Source organism: Apis cerana, linkage group LG4 (genome assembly GCF_029169275.1).
Source record: "Apis cerana isolate GH-2021 linkage group LG4, AcerK_1.0, whole genome shotgun sequence".
NCBI lineage: Eukaryota > Metazoa > Arthropoda > Insecta > Hymenoptera > Apidae > Apis > Apis cerana.
Genome location: NC_083855.1, coordinates 7,513,112 through 7,534,219, shown reverse-complemented (window position 1 = coordinate 7,534,219; position 21,108 = coordinate 7,513,112). Strand labels below are relative to the sequence as shown.

Sequence of the window (21,108 nt, the reverse complement as noted above, 5' to 3'; positions counted from 1 at the left end):
TCCAGTGCTAAGAAAGTGAAAGTGGTAAACATATGAATATAAACGATATCTAGTTTGTATGAACCGATTCAATTCGATTTTTTTTTATCATGAACATCCTGTATATTTTCACATTCTCGCACATTTCTATTATCGGTAGTTGCTCTTGAGATCAAAAGCTATTTTGGAATATTATTTATCGTCCATTTTTTAATTATTATTATCAATTTCATATTACTGAGTAATATCAAAAATTAAAATCCTTTTATTTTCAATTCTATTACAATTTGATCCATTATAATTTTATATACAAGATTGGAATTAAATCGAGGAGATCAAAAGATCGATACAATATCAAAATTAAATTTTTGCTTAAATATTAAATATTCTTTATCTTTTATATCCAACTGTGATCTTTCTATCATCCTCCACATTCGTTCACAGGAAGAATTCGAATTAAGGGGATTGCAAAAAATAGTTGGTATGCTGGAACGGTATGTATAGTGCAACAGAGAAAATTATTTATCCAAGAAGCACGCGGTCTCTTCGTTCATTCTTTTTCTGACTTTGTTCGAAGAAGAATATTTTTTGAAAAGAAAAAATCTTTTTCGGATCGTTTCATCTATTTATCATTCATCTATTTACCACGCATCCACGAAAATATATAACGTAAAAATAACAAGATCACGAAGAGAGCGAAGATATTTCCTCCGATTGTATCATTCTATCATTCATCCATTTCTCGCATTTAACAACAAGAAAAATATAACGTAACAATAACAATAAAATCACGAAGAAAGTGAATCATCGTGCGTGGAATCTCTTATATTCCTTTCTCGTTCCAACCATTTGAATGTTTTCTTTATCACATCCCAGGGTCTGATTGTTGTCAACGAGGGCCAATTTGTTCTCTTCGGAGTCAATTGGCAAACAGTTCTGTGTGCATTCGCTTTATTAACGTGTTGATAAAACCACGCTCGCCTCTCTTCCTTCCACCAAATAAGATCCTCTTTGAACGATCCCATTCTCTCTCTCTCTCTCTCGTCTCTCTTTTCCTCGGAACAGTTTCGATCATTCGTCTTCTTGGCTCGTTCGTCTCGCGTCAGCCTCGTGAGTCGACTTCTTTTTCCGGGAGACGATCTCGACCCTCGACCTCCATGACTGATAACCCCTTTCCATTCTTCGTAGCATCTTTCTCATCCAAAGGAACTCCGTATCTACAGCTTCCTCGGTAAGTACGCGATCGTGATCAAACGACGGTTTCATTAGGAAAAACCAGATCATCCAGCCGCGATAGAAGCAGTGTAGTCGAGGATGATGTCGCGGTATACCGGTCGTTCCCTCGTTGTCATTGTTCTTCGTCTATGTTTCGTCGTCGCAGTCGCCCACGCGGTACGTGATTCCACTCTTCTTTATTGCTCTTTCACACCGGAAGGGTGCTTCTTTGGTTACGTGGTTTCAACAACCTGGCGGGAAGATTTGTTTAAGGATCGATGATGGCTAGAATTGATGATGAGAAAGATTTATTCTAAGCCGTCCTTTATTTCGATTTCTCTGAATGTTGATCTGAATTTTAATTCTTTGGATGTTTTTTTTTCTTTTTCGATGATTTTGCAGGGAAGATTTCTTTGTGAATTTGTTTGTGCTGTTGTGGTGATGAATTGATCGAAGAAAATGAGCGACAGCTTTTTTTTTTCGAATTTTATGAACATCGCGATTTTTTTATTTTATAGAGAACGATCTAATGGGGGAGAGGGATTTTATTAATTAGAGATTAAATTTTTGGCGTTTTGGATTCGAGAGAATTGTTGATTATTATTAAATCTTCTACGTAGTAACTGTTTTTCGTTCTTAATTGTGATCGTCGGAGAAGTATCTTATTAATATTTATTAACTAGATAAGCGCTGATAAGGTGAACGATAAAAGTAAAGAATATGGTCTGAAATAATTAAAGCAGAAAAATTGGTTATATGTGTTACTTTTGATAATGATTTTCAATGATTCTCTTTGTTTGTATCGTTGCTTGTTTCTCTGGTAAAGTATATAAGAAATTTAATACATTCGTGTATAATAATATTATTATTTTTAAATATTTGTTTAAAAATGTCATGTGTTTTTTTTGTGTTCAAAATTAAATTGTTGATTCAGATCAATTTAAAAATCTATCATCATTCTTCGTAATTCTATGTAACACAGAATCTATCAGAATTTAAGTACATTTTAAGTACTTTTATCTATTCTTCGCACACTTTTCTCAATTTTTAATTTATACGTAGATCTATGATCCTAAAGAAACGACAACAAAACCGCCAAAACGAAGAGAACCGGTGCTTCCTTGGTATTCACCTGGCCCAGTCGATTCCAACGAAGATCTATCACGTTCTGCAAAATGGCAAGTGGATTCAGACTATCCTGTTCCTCGAAAACCGTACGTAATAGAGGCTGGGACGAAAACTTGGAGTCCCTGGAAAAAGAACAAGGGAAGTGAGATCGAACAGAGAACAGAGATCACGAAAGATTCTCAAACCACGACAAATTTTGAGCAAGATGAGGATTTTTTTTCAAAGTACAATGACCAACAGAAAAATGAACAAATAGGGATAAAGGATGAAGAGTTTTACGAAGGAGTACCTGCTGACAGCACGGTAATAATTTATTTGAAAATTTGTTATAAATAATTTTATACAAATGTTGACTTTATCTCAGATTTTATTTCAAAAAGTTAGAAATATTATTTTGATTTCGTTTATCTCGAACGTTAATTACGATCGTTAACGTTTTACGAAAAATAAAATTCATTATCTCAATTAAACTTTATTAATATTGGATATTTCAATATCTACTTTGTTGGAAGTTTTTCTCGATAACGATAAAAACGACAAAAATATAATTTTTCTTAAAATTTTTACTACTTTTCCAGAAACCTCGCGAAGAAAAAATTCTTGTTTCAACGGAAACGAAATGGACAGTGGCTCGATACGATTCAAAGCATGGCGTTCAATGCCCGGAATTCGATTCGACTGGACAATTCGTATATCCCCCGGATTGTAAATTTTTCGTGAATTGTTGGAAGGGCAGAGCTTTCGTTCAAGCATGTGCTCCTGGTACACTCTTCAATCCAAACACGTTGGAATGCGATTTTCCGCAAAAAGTGAAATGCTATGGCGAGGAAATTAACAATTATTATAATTTCCCAACGACCGAGCGTTTAGATTCTTCTAGGCTGCAGGTTTAAATTTAATTAGCCATTGATTGAAGTTAATTGAAGTTTTTAACTTATTGTAATTGATATTTACAAAATATTTCTTGTAAATTTCAACAGGAGCCAAAATGTCCGCCTCATGTAACAGGACTGATAGCACATCCCTTGGATTGTACAAAATTTTTACAATGTGCCAATGGAGGAACGTACATAATGGACTGTGGTCCTGGCACTGTGTTCAATCCTGCTATTATGGTTTGTGATTGGCCACGCAATGTAAAGGGTTGCGAAGGTAAGAAAATATTTAAAATAATTAAAATTGAGAATTTTTTATGGATTTATGGAATATCCAAATTTGTTCTATTTAATTTTCTATTTATATGAAAATATAAATTCGTATAATACTTTATCGTTATAATTCTTTTAATATAGATGCCTTGAAATCTGAAGAAGAGACGACAAAACCATTAGTTCCTCCTGATTACGAGGATCACGATGGAAGATTGCGATATGAAAAGCCTCAAGCAAAGAAAATTACTTGTCCCGATGATTACACAGGATTGTTACCGCATCCAGAAACATGTAAAAAGTTCCTTCAATGCGCAAATGGTGGAACATTTATCATGGATTGTGGCCCTGGTACTGCTTTCAATCCTACCATCTCTGTCTGTGATTGGCCATATAATGTCCCTGGTTGCAAGGAAGGTAACCATTATATTAATAAACCGTGATATAATAAAAAGCACGAAGATATTTCTGCTCTACTTAATCCTAATTTCACGAATTTCAATCTAGATAAACAGCAACCAGTCGATACTTCCTTCAAATCTTGGCCATCTCACGATTCTTCCGATTCAAGAACTTGGCATCACAAATACAACCACACGTCACAAGGTAATTAGAAACCAGATTGCACATCAACCGTACTACGTTTCAACCATGTTTCATTTAGGAACGGATTGGGATCCTTTAAAACCGACGTGGAGGCCAATCTTGAAGAAGCCAAACGCTTGGCCGTCTCGAAATAATTGGGACGATATATCGAATTCAAATCCTCCACAGCCACAATGGCCTCATCGTCACGAGTCAAATGATCGAAATTATAACGATAGATCCCATCATTATCATTACCATCATTTTTATCCACCAACGCATGATCCCAAAGACTCTGAAACGCAACAACCTGTTCCTCCGCTCCATCAACCGCATCCTCAAACATCTGGAAACCAGGGAGTCGAAAATTGGCATGGTCACCATCACGAACATCATCATTATTATGACGGTAGGCCTCAAGATATTGTTCCTAGTAATCCTTGGACAGCCGAAGAAACTGGTCAGCAGGCTCAAAGACCCACTTTTGATCATCGTGGTACACAAGATAGGCCGGAAACTGTTCCTACTAATACTTGGACAGTGCAAGAAACTGGTCAGCAAGCTCAAAGGCCCACTTTTGACATGAAAAAGGATACTTTTAACGAGGGATTCGACCATAGAGGTACTCAAGATAGGCCGGAAACTGTTCCTAGTGATACTTGGACAGTCGAAGAAACTGGACAACAAGCGCAAAGGCCTAGTTTTAGTGAATTGGGCAAAGGCAATGTTCCATGGAATAGTGAAGATAGTGATCAAGAATCCGCGTCTAATAGACAGGAGAGAATGGGTCCTGGATTTTCGCAGACAGGATTTGATAAAACTTCGATTTATGCCAATCGTAATTACCAAGTGGATAACTCGAGATTCGACACACAGATTGTAGGGAACAGAAGAATTTGGAATCAAACCAGATTGACGGAAAATGATTTCAATAATTGGAATCAACAGGGACGAGGACAGATGCCAAATCAAAATCGACGTTGGGATCAAGGTGATTTTTAATTTTTCTTTTTTAAATTTGATGTCTTTGCATTTATGCGATTAAGAAAAAATCGAAAGGATTAAATTTAGAATTGATATTTCGAAATTTTAAACAATTTTTTTAATGAGAATTTAAATAAAATTCTATTTGCTGATTATAAAGCACGTTTATATTGAATAAAGACTGGCATATATAGCTTAAAGCATGAGGGTTATCGTTCTAATAGCACGTTATGCATGCATAAAGAAAATTAATTTTTACGCAAATGGGATTTATATAGAAAAATTCTACAGTCTGAAAATGTAAAAATGTCTTTTCAGACAATTTTTTTCTACAAACTAAATTGTAAGTAAAATTATATAACAAAAATAATCAAACGCATTATGTATATAATCTTCATTTTGGACAAATCAAGATGTTGATTACCAGCACAACAGGTAAATACTTTGAAAAATTACAACAAAATTTATAAATTTATATATTTATATCATTTTATTGGGTTTTAAAGATTTTATTTTTCTGATATAATATAAAATGTAAAATACAATAAACAATTTTAAAAATTGATCATTTTCAGATCCTGTTAACAAGGAAGACAAATTCTATGAAGGAAAATTTAGACCTAATATTTATCAAAGTACAGCTGATAGACAAGCAGATTCTAAGTTAGATACGTGGGCATCGAAAATAAACATTTTTCAACATTCTAAAAGCCAATTTGAATCAGGTATGCAAATTAAAGACTCATTTTAATATATTTAGAACAACGAAGAAAAAAAATTCTATGATCAAATGATATACGTTAATTTAAATATTTTGTCTTTGTTATCACGAATTATATACTTTATATATTTTCTTTTACTAATTTTTGTTACAGGAGTGAAAAATACAGCATTTAATTCAACGAAGATTAATCCAAGTGGTATATACGCGAATATAAATGGTACAAGAGGTCATTTTATCACAAAAGAAATCGAAGTGAATCAAGGCCACTCGAAAATGAAAACTTACAGACCGAATGATCTTCCAGTTCTGAATGAATTCAATAAAAGTGATAAAAATATCTATGTCGATTCCCAAACAAACATCGATAACATACCATTTACAGTTCTTCAACCACCACCCATTACTAATAATCACCCTTCTGGATCGAACAATATCCTACGCAATACGAATAATTCTTTTGGTGGACATCGAACTCACAGGTATCATTGGATATACAACTCTTCTGCGAATTTTGGAAATTTGTCACCTTCTGGTAATATTTATTTTCAATTATCGCAATTTTATTTATCACAATTTCATTCAATGATAATCTAAATTATTATTATTTTCTCAGGTGCTAATTATAACAATCGTGTATTCGTGCCGTCACAGGAACTTCAACCACCATATCCATCCCTTAACAAGTCTCTTCCATTTTTATTAAATTTCTCAGGGAGCAACAATTATTCTCCAATACCATCTCCCAATTTGCAACCACCAGATAACCACCAGTCTACAAATAAATTTTCTATCGGTTGGCAATTACCAGGCATCCCAATCGACCGCGAGTTGCCAGTTTACGAGAATCGAAACTCTTTCAATCGCACCAATTTTCAGCCCCTGAGTCAATTGACTCCCCCGATTTTCGAATCGAACGTCACTGGCCGATATCCAAACGTTCCATCGACAAATCTCGAACCACCTGACCAAGAATTCAATAATTCCTTCAACGATTCCGTCGTCAATAACGCGACACGAAGGATTCCGAAGCTTTTGACAATTCCACCAAGGAAAAGATTCGCCAACACCACCGAGAGTTCCGAAAACAGTGAAATTTCGACGACCGATCCAAACATGCCCACCGTGTGGATAGATTACGAAAACTCTTCGACGATCGAGCATCCGGATATTGTCGAGCCTGCGTCCGAGGAATCTGAACCCGTGGAATCCGTGGACGTGTTGAACGACAAGAAAGAGTGGAAACCTGTATTGGTTTTTAAAAATGTAACTGAAACGACCACGAAAGCTTCTGTTATCATGAAGATCGATAAGAAGAAGGTGGATGTAGATCTTTTCAATGCAGACGCTGCCCCTTTCGCGAAAGGTAAGTCTAACGTTGATTTCTGATTTTCATGTTGTGGTCATGTTTATTATCTGTAAAGGTTCGACGAAGTACAGGTAAGATTCTCTTTTCTCTCTTTATACTTTTGCACAATTAATTGGCTTTTGGCATGTTTTTGGAAACTTATTTGTTAATCATGGGCTTGAAAGAATAATGATTAGACTATGAACATTTGTGTCCAAATCTCTATTAGTCGTGATCAAATACAAATTTAATTTCATAATAACATATACGTGATCTGTTTAATTGCTTTGTGGAATTAAATATTACGAATAAATTATTTATCGATTTAAATACTCATAAAATATTTTGTCTATTATTTTTTGATGTTATTGTTGATATTTTAAAGTTTGTTTCTAAAATGTTACTTTACAGAGGAGCCACCATTTCCATCGTATTATATACCACCAGTGGAACCATTAGATCATTCCAAGAAGACTGCTATACCAACACCAATTTCCGGTCAGGTATGGATTTGTTGTTAAATAAATAATCGTTGTTCTGACATTATAAGTAATTTCTTTATTAAGTTTTGCTGGTGAAATTTCTCTAGGTGATTCGACTCAGAGGAGGGTCTGGACCTCATGATGGATACGTAGAAGTTCAAGGCACGAATCCCGGATGGGGAATCGTTTGTGACTCGAGAAATGGTTGGACCTTAAAAGAAGCACATGTCGTATGCAAACAGCTTGGATATATCAAGTACTTTAAATTTATTCCAATTTCATATTATTCAAATTTTAAGATAATAAGAATTAGAAATTCTTATATTATTGTATTATAAACTTTAAGACAAGAATGAAGATTACTTTTTAATTTCAAGAAAAAGAATTTCACAATATTATTGATTAAATTTATTTTGAATAGTTGATGGAAATGTTCTAAGGAAGGAAAATTCCTTTAAATTTTTCACAGGGGTGCCGAGATGGCTTGGCAAGGGAGAAATGGTCGAAATGGCATGCCAACTTGGATAGCCGCAAATTCTGTCTCGTGTCAAGGCGACGAAGATAAATTTCAATCGTGCAAGTAAGACGCCACGTATCAATGACAATGTCTTTTTACAGATAAAACAGTTTTGATATCAAATGACGTTAAAACAACAATCAAAACAAACATTGCATAAATTATCTAGATAATTATCACACGTTAAGAAACACGTTATTAAGAAATGGAGCTGAATTAAAAAATTTTACTTCGTTCGAGTTTCGAGACAAAATTATTTTAAGAAATCGTGTCTCGTTCTTACGCAATGTTCAACAAACCTATTTCGTCACGATCCTCTTCTCATAATTTTTTTTACATAATAGATACTTGGAATAAATGTTTTATTGCGTTAAGAATTTTTTCTTTAAATATAGTATGATAAGTCATGATGCAATTATAATGCAACCATGATACAACTACATTTGCATGAAACTACATTCTGATATTATCCATCGATATATATATTTCTCTCTAATTATACTGACATTCATATATTTCAATTTTTCATTTGAATTAGAATCGTCTTCAAAAATTCCTTAAATTTGAATATTATCTATCCCCTTCAGTTTAAAATTTTCCAATATTAAAAAGAAAGCATAATCATCCGCAAAAATTTCCCATTTTTTACAAAATAATTTTACAAAATGTTTCTATAACTTCTGCAATTGCTTCTACAATTTCTCTTATTATTGAAATCTCTTCAATAACGATGTTATTTTATTTATAATCTTTCAGATTCACACACGTGCAAGAGTGTCGAGTGGAAAGGGATGCGATTGGAGTAAGATGCGCGCTAAATCGGATCGCCAACTGTCGCAAGGATGAAGTACCACACGAAGGACAATGTTATCATTTGGCGGAGGCCGAGAGCGGCTTGAACCATGAGGAAGCTTTGGATTATTGCACGAATAGGGATTCGAGAGTCTTAGACATCACGAATCAGGCGGAAAACAATTTCATCTCTGAGTGGTTGGTTCAAGAGCAACCAGAAATCGCCTCGATTATGACTTCCGGTGTTGGTTTCACCACCATGGGTCATACATTGTGGGTCTGGGAAGATTCTTCCCGTTCGAAATTTAGGTAGATCGTCGTACGAGTTTTTTGTTTTCTTTTTTCGAAATTTTTAAGAAAATATATTTTATTTTAAAATACTGAGAATAACGATTATAGAATCATTTTAAAGATTAATGATATTTATTGTCCGTATGATTATACGTTTCAATTAATTGCAATTAGGTTTACCAAATGGTGGCCAGGTTGGATGGAAGATAATAAACAACCTCCGTCCGTGGGTATCCGCCCACGTTGTATCGTAATGAAGAGGAAATTTCCATGCCACGAAAGACCAGACTCGATTTGCGTTGCTGATTACTTCTTCTGGGACGCTGAGGACTGTGCTTCCTCCAATAAAGGCCACTCTTTCATTTGCAAGAGACCCTATGATGACATCGGTGCGAATTTTATTCTTTGATCAACATTATTTTACCATAATTGGTCCCTTTATTCTCATTGATACTTTATATCTAGAAATGAACGAAATTTTCCACTACTGTTTTTCAGTGCATTTAAAATTTAAAAAGGACGTACTATACTTTGAAAATTTGAAAAGAATATAAGAAAAAGAATGTATATTCATCTTTTTTCAGGTTGTATTTATGGAAAGGGAAGTCAATACGCCGGAAACGCGAGTGTATCAGCTTCGGGGAAAGAATGTTTATCATGGGGAGACGAGAAAGTTGCTTATCCACTTGAAGTAAATGTTAGTTCTCGAATACTTATATTTTTCTACTTTTCTTTTAATTGGAAAAGAAAAAATTTTTTAAATACTAAATTATCTATAAAACAAAAAAAAAAAATAAATGTCATCTTTAGGTTGTTAATCGAGAAATAAGAGAAAAATTGAAAAACCACAATTACTGCAGAAATCCAAATCCGAACAGAGAGAACAGGCCATGGTGTTTCACGGGACCACGTGCAGAACGTGAACATTGTGATATTCCAGCTTGTGGAAATATAGGTATACAACAGGAGGAGATTTTTTTTTAAATTCTTACTTTCATCAGCGTTGTTTGTATCAGTCGTGCAATTATTTATACTCAGGTACTCAAAGACGATCGGTGAGTCAATGCAAACCTAGGCATTTCGAATGTTTACCAGGAGAATGTATTCCATCGCCATGGGTTTGCGATGAAGAAGAGGTAACGTTTTCTTAGATAAAGTTTAAACGGAAAATTTATAGGAAAAAAGTAATCTAATTCAAAAAAAAAGGAAATCTTACGTTAAATAATTAAGAATGAAGAAAAATCACGAATGAATTTTCAATGTACTTTTAAAATTTTAAGGATTGTACGAACGGAGCGGACGAGAGAGATTGCGTTTCGCACATGCATCTCTTCAAAAAATACTCGAAGCAGAAATTAGAGGGATATGACGTTGAAAAGTGGTTGAACACACCATTGAAGACATGTGCTCTCAGATGCAAAGAGGCTGATTTCATTTGTCGATCTTTTGCGCATAAGTAAGTAGATTATTACCGCTACAAATTGAAGAAAAAAAGAATGCAACTTCTAATAAATTTGATTGATTTTTCAGAGCTATAGAAAATACTTGTTTTCTGAGCGACAGTAATATAGGAATGACAGGAAAGTTGACACACAGCACGGAATTCGATTATTACGAGATGAAGGACAGGAGCATGAACTGCGAAGGAATGTTCGTTTGTGAAAATCAGAAGTGCATAAATCAAAGCCAAGTGTGCAATGGAAAAAATGATTGCCACGATCGGAGCGACGAGAATGTTTGCACTGTAGAAAATTTGGATTACGAGATTCGGCTGGCTGGTTCAGATTACGATAACGAAGGAAGAGTTGAAGTGAAGAGTAAGTAAATTACTGCGTGACGATCAGGTCGATAAAAACCACAGAAGATTGAACTGTTTGAATATAATTTCGAAAAAATGAAATATAAGCTAAGATCGAAAATCTATTTCGATTGATATGATGTTAAAAATATTTGCAGTTTTGGGAATTTGGGGGCAAGTGTGCGACGATGGTTTCGGAATGATCGATGCCGATGTAATTTGCAAAGAGCTTGGTTTCGTTCTTGGCGCTTTGGAAGTGAAACCAGGAGGGTTTTATGGAAATATGGATCCATCGACAAGATTTATGGTCGATCAATTAAGATGTCGAGGAAACGAAACTTCCTTACGCGAATGCGACTTTGAAGGGTAATAAAAAAATATAAAACTTTCGCCTTAAATGTAATTATAAAATAATTCTGAAACACGTTCCATTCTTTACAGTTGGGGGGTTCATGATTGTCAACCAGAAGAAGCTGTAGGCATCGTTTGCAAGACTGCAGTCAACACTTGTCCAGACGGGCAATGGAAGTGTGACAACAGCCCGATGTGTATTTCAACTGCGTTTATATGCGACGAGGTTATGGATTGTCATGACGGTTCAGACGAGAGCTCCGAACATTGTAACGTGAGCAACAAAAATTAAAATAATTAGACAAAATTAGATAATAAGATTTTTAAAAAATATTAAAATACATAAATTTCCAAACTGCATTTCACTATTCAAAATTTTTCAATGTAACATAAAATATTCTTTAAAAAATATAAAGAAATTCATGATTTTTTACATATTCGATAGATAAAAGAAAGCGTGCTCTTTAAAACTCATTTTGTTTCACAACGATATCTCAATTCCGAGATATAGACTGGAACTATATAATACGTATAATATGAATGGGGTTTAAAACCTTCAAAACTGTGACCTACTTTTTTTTCTTGGAAATGTGTACGCACGGTTAGTAGTGGTAAAAAAAAATGCTGAGTCGTCGTCTACCGTTGATCCACGCACGTGGGATAGGTTAGTGAAAGCGCAGAGTGAGAGAACGTTGCGAAGAGCGAGAGGCAAGACGCGATTGCCGAAAATTACGTTTCGCTTTGAATCGCCATATCTCCGGAACGGGATATGATATCGATTTGAAACAAAAAGCATTTTAAAGGGGAAAGTTTCCTGCTTCCTGAAGCATCGGTAGTATCTCGTTATAACTATGTGCTCGGAATTGAGAGGCGATCGAAAAATAAGTTTAAATGGGTATATGAAAAGTTTGAAATGAATCAATTTTGGAATAATTCGATGAACAGTATGAATTAAATATATTTTTTGGAATAATACGTTATGTTTTGGTGATTTATTAAGTCTGGAATTAGATGGAATTTTTCGGTTAGGGTAATTTTTGAAGGTTCGAAAAAAAATGAGATTGAAATGTGATTGAATATTATTTTAGGTGCCGTTCGAGATACGTTTGGCAAATGGAAATACGCCTTACGAGGGAAGAATCGAAGTTCGTCATCATGGCATATGGGGTACCGTTTGCGACGATGATTTCTCGAATGCAGCTGCTACGGTGATTTGTAGGTCTTTAGGATTCGGTGGGCGAGCCCTGGCAAAGAAAGATGGATATTTTGGACCAGGAGAAGGACCGATATGGCTCGATGAAGTAAGTTCGTCGGGATTGAAAAACAACTCATTGTTACCTATATGTGTATTCCACATATATGTCCTTTGAAATGATCTAAAATCGAAAGAAATTTCATTTGCACATCACATTCCTGCGGATTGTGTTCGGTGTTAATTAAATCGGAATTTATTTTTCGAACCAAGGTTTTCTGCTATGGAAACGAGACTCAGCTGAATCGATGCGAGCACAATCATTGGGGCGAGCATAATTGCAATCACGAGGAGGACGCAGGTGTGATTTGTACACCTGGAGATGTTAACGATTCCAAGGTAAATCGAAACATTCCCTCTCGATGGAGGGATAGTTTAATTGTAAGTTAAATCGTAATTTTTTTGGATTTATATTTAATCAAATCTTATATACTTTAAATAAATAACTGTGATGCGAACAAATTTAAAATTAGGGAATTAATTTGTCATTCGATAATTTGAAATGAAATCCAAGATTAATTTTATATTAAAACAATTTTAAGAAATGTACGAATATATACGATTTGGATATTAAAAAAAATATAAGAAACAAAATTTAAGAGTAATTCACAGTCATCATTATCGATCAGTTAGTTAATTAAACTTAATTCAAGAATAAAATTTATTTTGATATAGTGTAATATTTCTATATGTATGTATGTATATATATATATATATATATATATATATATATATATAAAGAGAAAAGAATACATTAAATATTATTAAGCAATTTAATCAACTACTATGTTGTATTAGTAAACTATCGATAGATTTGTAAACAATCGATAACACACTCAATCTTAGTTCAATAAATGATCCAACTTGCGCAAGAGTGACTTGTTTACTTCAGTCCTTAACCCTGGCCGTATCCCCCTTCTCCATTCTTTAATCTACGAATGCAGTTATCGAATAAATAATTGCAGTTCAATTGGGAGGTTCCATCGCCTATGCCGGAGAAGAACATCAATGATATACTTCCGATCAATTGCGGCAGACGATTCAAAGATTTCAATGAGGACGAGGATCTCATATTTCAAAAAGTGGTGCGAGGTAACATTGCACCCAAGGGCTCCTATCCATGGCAGGTGAATCAGATATTTCTTTTTTTTTTTTAATTTTCCTTCTTTTTCTTACTTAATCTTTTTCAGCGAATTTATTTTCTAGATTATTTTCTAATTACATCGAACGTTGAAATCTTTACATCAAGAAGAATTAATTATGGCATTTTTAAGGATATTTTTCAGTATTCTTTCTTCTATTTTTGTAATTTTTTTTTAATTTCGTTGGTAATATTTTCAGGCCAGTATTCGCGTACGAGGATATAGTAAATCAAATCATTGGTGTGGGGCAGTGATTATTTCTCCTTTGCATGTGCTCACCGCTGCACACTGTTTGGAAGGTTACAATAAAAAAACTTATTTTGTTCGTGCTGGTGATTATAATACGGAGGTAAGTTGATTCAGATCAATTGTTTAATATTTAAAACGACATTTAAGAATTTAAGAATTTGTTTTAAAATCTAAAAATATTTTTAGATAGACGAAGGAACAGAGATCGAGGCCAACATCGAGGATTATTACATTCACGAAGAATTTCGTAAAGGTCATCGAATGAATAACGATATCGCACTCGTATTGTTAAAGGGGCGAGGAATACCTCTTGGAAAAAATGTTATGCCAATTTGCCTGCCATCCGAGAGAACCGAGTATCCAGCAGGTCTTAATTGCACCATCAGCGGATTTGGCAGTATCGAGACTGGAAAATCAAGTAAAAGACTCGTTAAACATATCGTTAATTTGTTAATTGGATTAATTTATATTTCATTATATTTTCCTTATTTTAATGGATGATCAGCTTTTCAAGAAGGAAAGTTGAATAAACTTTTATAAGTTTGAGAATTTTTTTCCAAGTGTGATATGTTGCTCGTTCTATAGCTCATTCCAAAGATCTAAGATACGGTTGGATACCGTTATTAGATCAGTCCGTGTGTCGTGCCGGACATGTTTATGGCGAGCGTGCAATCAGTGATGGAATGGTCTGCGCCGGATATCTTGATGAAGGTATTGACACCTGTGACGGAGATTCTGGAGGTCCATTGGTGTGCTTGCACAATGGTAACGTAACAAAATTGACTCCAATTAATTAAATTAGTTCATTAAATTAGTTACAGAACGATATACTTATTCAGAGTTGATGTATTTTAAATAAATCTAAAAAATAATAAAGTAAAACTCAGTAGTTCGGTATTTTAATAATAATTTTTTTTTTTATTTTTCTATATAGGCGCTTTCACGTTGTACGGCCTTACCAGTTGGGGACAACATTGTGGAAAAGTCAATAAACCTGGTGTTTATGTCCGAGTTTCTTACTATCGACAATGGATCGATCAGAAAATAAAAATTTCCCTCGAAGGGAAATAAAAAATATTTTTCTAAAATCGTGATATCGATCTTATTGCAAATAATGACGTCTATGACGTACAAATTTTTTTATTACTTATTACAGATTAAGTCATAGATTAACATGCAATTATTTTAAAATCATATTTTTCTAGATATAAAGTCATTAGATTGGATTATGGATATTTATGCGTTCATGGAAAATTTATCTTTTTAAGTAATTAGTAAGTAGATAATGTAATAATATATACAGAATATAAAATAATAACACGACACGATGATAAAGTATCATTATGGAATGGCTTTTCATGATGAGCTATAAAGTTTAAGGGGTTAAAAATGTAAAAATGTACAAACTGTATATATAAGGAATGTATAAGATATCCAAAGTAAAGTACTCGGTATAATACTTAATATATGAAACAAATTTTTATGTAGGTGCTATTTGCTTAGTTATGTTCCTAAAATGTTCCATAAATATCCACAGTCTAGTTATTACCTGGATAATCATCATTACTATTGAAGTGTTATTAGATATTTAACGAGTATAGCATGTTTAATAAAGAATTTTTACAATTATTTGTATAATTTTAATGGTTACTTTATTGGTAGAAAAAAAGAATTGAAATGAAAACTTACCTTTGCAGATTCAAAATCGATGAGTGCAATTTCAAAAAACACACTTTGAAGAAACGTCCATTAATTTGTAGTTTATTTCGTAAGACATCATCGTTTCTACAATAATTGTAATTGTTGTCTTGTCGCTGTTACATGTTTGAGCCTATTTATGTACAATAGTCCCAACATACTCGATCGAATAAAAACGAAAATCGCTGTGAACGGAAATTTTCGACATCTTTTTTTTTTCTTCTTATAATAAAAATCGACATACAAACGATGCGACGAAGATAAAAAAAGAAAGGAAAAATGGGAAATGACAATTACTGTAATCTACGACGTTGCAAAAATTTGTATAATATTAGTACGAAATCGTTGTATATAATCTATTCGGGCTACAACAATCGACAACTGGACCATCCGTAAATAACTTTTGTTATATTGACTTAAGTTGCAAAGTTGGCAGTTATTCGATTATATGGATTTTCTCCTTGTCTCAAAAACTCTTTGTACGCTAAAAATTGTTAAATTGTTTGTGAAAAAAAGGATTGAATGATAAAATATTATAAAAAAATTGAAAGATTCGTAACAAAAAATATATTTGTCGTTTTTAATGATTTGATTGAGCACAAGTAAATTTTTTGTAGCAATGTATAATGAATATTAAAAAAAAATATAAATATATTAAACAATAAAATGTAAAAAGAAATATTTCTCGAAAATATGTTTCTGTCATTATGCCAATTGTGCGATTTTTACATATAATTTTTTATATTATTATGCACAATATTCATTACATATGAGCAAGTATAAAATATGAACAGACATAAAAATTGAACATTCTCTACTGTATACTTTATATAATTCATAGTAAAACAGACTGAAAAAGTTGGCAATGAATAAATTAAAAGAAAACACATTCTCGCGCATTATTTCACATTTTCCTACAGGAACTCAATCAGATTCAATTCAACGTTTTTATAAATTCAATATCCTACATATATATCGAGAAACATCTATTCTAAAAATTTTTATCCATGGAATTATATATTAATGATAAAATAAAGGAGGATCGAGTTGTCGATTGTTCAATAGGTTACGTGGATTTTCTCTTTTTCCGTATTGAATCTAAAAAAATGGATCGTATTCATTGTTAAGTTAAACTGTTAAGTTAACTTTGATCAATAAAAAATCCGCAACGATCATTTTTGTTCCTTCTTCTTTTTTTCATTTTATGTTCGTATTTATTTTTATTAGAGTATACATCTTACGATCCTCTTCATTGAAGAAGGGAACAACAGGATCGCCGCAGGATTGTTCTGGATGGAATCGAAAATTATAATAAAGAAAATGACACGCAAGCGAAGTTTGGTGAATCAAAGAAAAAAAAACACGCAGACTTACATAAACCTCTTTTATCGTGCAATTATAAACGCCTTACAATTAAGGGAATGTCGACCAAAAATACGCTTAACACGAAACTTAACGTTTAAGTCTAAACTCGAATACTCTTAATTTAGGCATAACACGATCCGTGTTCCGGTTCTGATCAAAAAAAAAAAAAAAAAAAACACGATATCTATATTTTATTTCCATTCGAAGCACGAAGTTCGCATAGTTTTTATTTAATTCGAATTGAAATTCTGGCAATGAGTTGAAGATAGTTGATAAATACGATAAGAATGATAGATCGATATATTTGTTGAATATAATTCGTAATATATAATACTTAATAATGGACAAATTTTCTGAACTTTCATTTTAATATTTAGGAATATAATATTGAACTTTTTATCTGTATTAATATATTTTATAAATATAAGTATATTCTTCAAAAATTCCTTTTGGATTAATTATAAAGTTTAGAAATATTGTATAAAAATGATATACATATATATAAAAATTGACATTTCTAATTGAACAATAAGTTACCGTGTCATATATTATTTTCAATAAATAAATTTTTGTTATTAATGAAACGAACATGTATTGTGAACTATGCTGAAGCTTGTATGTTCCATTAATTCCTTATAATTCTAATATAAATAGAATCTTTTAATCTTAATAATAAAATAATTCTAACTTATAAAAGGATTAAATTAATCATTATTTTTCAGTCGTTTTATAACTTGCGTATATCCTGCACGATATACTTAAGAAAAAAGAAAATACTACACATAAAATAATACAAATTTCCATCACATAAAATCGACTTTATCTTTCCTCTAAAAAAAAAAAAAAATATTGATCCAAATAAATGAATCTCTCGATAAAAATACCACATGTAATTCTTAAAAGAATACAAACATTCTCCTTAAAAAACTAAAAATTCTAAATTAAAATTTCGAAAAAAATAATCCGAGCAAACTTCCACAATTTTTCTTCCATCTAAAATAAAGCTAAGAAAATTGACCAGCACGTGATATCTAATTAAAAAAAAAAAAAAATTCCAACAAGTGGACTTTATTTCTTGATCGCAACCCGAACACGGATCCAAACCTCCGACTAATGATCTAGTGACTAGACAGTAAGCAAGTGTGTTCGTATTCACTCCCAATCAATCAATCAATCAATCAATCAATCAATTAATCAATCGTTCAAGGATGAAAGTTAGTTGGTGTGTGTACTGAAGAAGGTATCGTTAGGCGATCTCGGGATCGATCGATCGGCGATTAACGCGGTCGACGTGATCGCTTCAACCCACGAAACGTCGATCCACGACGACACGAAACGGCGAAGGCGAAACGCAATGCAAACCCACAATTTCTTCGCCACCCTCGCGATTCCTCCGTTAAATTCGATTACGACCTATTTCCAACCTTACACCCTAGATAACGCATAGATATACGCATATGTTTATGTGTCATAATAATTATATATATATACACGACTTTCCTCTTATGTACAGTAATCGCAACTATTAGGGTTCTCGTTACGTAGTCCATCAAGCCCTTGCAGGATCTTTGAAATCTTTTTTCTTTTTTTTTTCTTTTTAGAGTGGCAGACGTTAACTCTTCTTGTCCAACCTCCACCACCACCCATTCTCCACTCCACTCCCCTCTTTCTCCTCGAATCGAGATCGATTTCGCGCGTAGCAAATCGATCGATTTTTCTGGGTCGTCCAACATTTAGACGAGCGTGATTTTCTTCGCTTTCGTGATAGAAAAATCGTAGAAAAAAGCGACCGGTAGAAAATATCGCGACGACCGTATATTCGTTTCAGAACCCTCAGAAATCAGAAACATTGTACGCGCGAAAAGGAATCCTATTCCCGCGATATTTCTCTCAAATCTTCCCCTTTTCCATTTTTTCGCTCAAGATACTTTCTTGTTATATTGAATATAAAGAAGTTTGTTTGTTTGTTTGTTTTTTATATTAAATATAAGAAAATAGTATCGTGTACAAAAGGGAGCGAGTTTAATTCTAATACTTGGGGAGAATACGAGGGCTCCTCGTTGAATATCCATCGTTCGAATGGGTGCATAGTTTGGAGATTCCTCTCCAAATTGGAATATTGGCAACGCACTTACACACGGTAACACTTGTTAACTATTTATACTCCTTACGATAGATTCGTACGGTTAATCGTGTATGGTATATGATAAACGTGCATGGATAATTGTCTGTTCGTTAAAATTCTAACGTGAGAACGTGATCGGGGATTGTCCGACTCCTTTCTTCTGTTTTTTATTTGAGCGATTTCTTTTCCTTTTTTTTTTGTTCCTTTTTTTTCTCTCTTTAGGATGGATTATTTTTTTTATTTTATTGGTTGACGCTTGGTTTTATAAAATTAATGAGAGATGAGATGTCGGGTTCGTGGATATTTACAAGTGTTGTATGGAACGTTCGCAAAGAAGATTTTCGAAATGGCGATATGTGATCCAGTACGAATCGTGAAATCTTTTTTTTTTTTTTTTCGTCTTAACCATTTGTGAATTGTTAAAATTTTGTATGCACGTGTTACGATCAAGCGAATTTTGGAATAATTAATACGGATATGATTAATTATGCGATGTTCAATTCGAAACAGAACCTAATTAATTTGAATTGGATCGAATACAGCTGAGATGGATTTGGATGAAAACCAGATCGATTCGATCTAAATTACATTTCATTTGAGTCGAATGATAGACTGGATTATATTGGATTAGGCATAAGTTAGATCTCAATTACATCTAGATTAGATTTCGAAGATTAATTGCTTTGGATTTAAGTTGGATCAAAGTTCTTCATCAGAATGTTAAATTAAATTTTAATTTACGATAAATTCAAAATTATATACAATGTTATATTTCATCATCAATTTCGTAACTTTATTTCTTTATTGCTAAGTCTTTGATCGTAACACGTGCAATGAAAACAAAACGAAGAAATTTTTATCGAAATTAAACTTTTCAAATTTTAATAAAACTTACGACGAAAACAATATTCAAATATTGTTGGTGTATCTTAATATGTGCATTAACGATGATATTTATTACATAATTTTCAAAGAAAGGAGCCTGACGTACAATGTATCCCCGATATTCGTGGCTTGATCGATGAATTATACTTTCTTTATTACGCGATCTTCGCGTAGACTCTGGTTCGTCCTCGTACATACGAAGCTATTCTGTTTCATATGATATACGTTTGTTTCACTTATTCGAGCCTCGTACTGAGAGAACGATCGAAATACATTCGTTAAAATTAAAACTACTCATAGCTACGCAAAAACGATTAAAATACTTTGTTATAAATAAATGGATAGATCTTAGAGATGAATAGAAAAATATTCTGCCATATAATTAAAATATTACATACTGTATAATATTGTGAGTATGCACAAGAAGAAAATTCGTTTGTTTCTAATTAAAATTGTTTTGATTCTTAAATTTAGAAAGTATGAAAGAAATTCACAAGTGGAATTTCTAAATTAATTTTGATTAAAAATCATGATTAAAATAGTGAAAATAGTTTTAGAAACAATTTTAAATTTTTCTTTTAAAGATAAAAATTTATTTTTCTCGACAATTTAAAAGAATTTTTCTTGAATACTCACGATATGATTATATAAATAATATATAGGAACAATAAAAAAATCTATGCTAAAAGCTACATACTAAAAATTGAAGGCAAGAAGTGCTGCCTCTGTTTCTTTCCCGTAGTTTAAATACATTCTATCCGATAAATCTATACAATAAATTGTAAAATAATACTAACTTACGAACAACATTTGTACATTTATCAAATACATTATTTAAAAGCCAAAGAAATTACAATAATTCGTTCATTCGAAAACACAAGCTCAACTTGTTTCAAAAAAGAAAAATGTGTAGAAAGAATGTGTACAACACACAATACATTTCTATAAATAATAAAATTAAAATAAAACAATATACATTTCTAATGATACCGTGAATGCACATTTTTCCATATTTTATAAACTATGAATAGGTTTCTTGATGAACGAATCAAT

The 21,108-nt window shown here is 32.8% G+C and overlaps 1 protein-coding gene across 4 annotated transcripts; it reads left to right on the top strand.

Annotated features, from left to right (window-relative positions):
- The first annotated feature begins 196 nt into the window (after positions 1 to 196).
- On the top strand, positions 197 to 15,611 carry LOC107995620 (uncharacterized). Of its 4 annotated transcripts, none has more exons than XM_062073889.1 (29): positions 197 to 1,210; positions 2,257 to 2,625; positions 2,901 to 3,209; positions 3,303 to 3,474; positions 3,615 to 3,887; positions 3,978 to 4,076; positions 4,135 to 5,046; positions 5,615 to 5,764; positions 5,915 to 6,295; positions 6,377 to 7,126; positions 7,520 to 7,611; positions 7,698 to 7,846; positions 8,060 to 8,170; positions 8,864 to 9,208; positions 9,365 to 9,579; positions 9,775 to 9,887; positions 10,001 to 10,145; positions 10,229 to 10,326; positions 10,471 to 10,646; positions 10,721 to 11,007; positions 11,147 to 11,354; positions 11,430 to 11,613; positions 12,428 to 12,640; positions 12,805 to 12,930; positions 13,557 to 13,718; positions 13,933 to 14,082; positions 14,169 to 14,400; positions 14,568 to 14,747; positions 14,917 to 15,611. In XM_062073889.1, exons 4-29 carry the CDS (start codon positions 3,396 to 3,398, stop codon positions 15,051 to 15,053), a joined length of 5,967 nt encoding a protein of 1,988 aa, XP_061929873.1. In that variant the 5' UTR covers positions 197 to 1,210; positions 2,257 to 2,625; positions 2,901 to 3,209; positions 3,303 to 3,395; the 3' UTR covers positions 15,054 to 15,611. The 4 variants fall into 4 exon arrangements, with proteins under 4 accessions (XP_061929873.1, XP_016908723.2, XP_016908726.2 ...); XM_017053234.3 differs by having other exon boundaries at positions 1,201 to 1,371; XM_062073890.1 differs by lacking the exon at positions 197 to 1,210 and adding an exon at positions 1,761 to 2,014.
- The last annotated feature ends 5,497 nt before the right edge of the window (positions 15,612 to 21,108 follow it).

What these genes read in the sequence shown, in the direction of transcription:
- LOC107995620 (XM_017053234.3), top strand. Translation starts at nt 1,294, where the DNA reads ATGATGTCGCGGTATACCGGTCGTTCCCTCGTTGTCATTGTTCTTCGT. An exon ending in AAACAGCTTGGATATATCAA is followed by an intron (nt 7,847 to 8,059) that starts GTACTTTAAATT and finishes AATTTTTCACAG; the next exon opens with GGGTGCCGAGATGGCTTGGC. An exon ending in ATTGGTGTGCTTGCACAATG is followed by an intron (nt 14,748 to 14,916) that starts GTAACGTAACAA and finishes TTTTCTATATAG; the next exon opens with GCGCTTTCACGTTGTACGGC.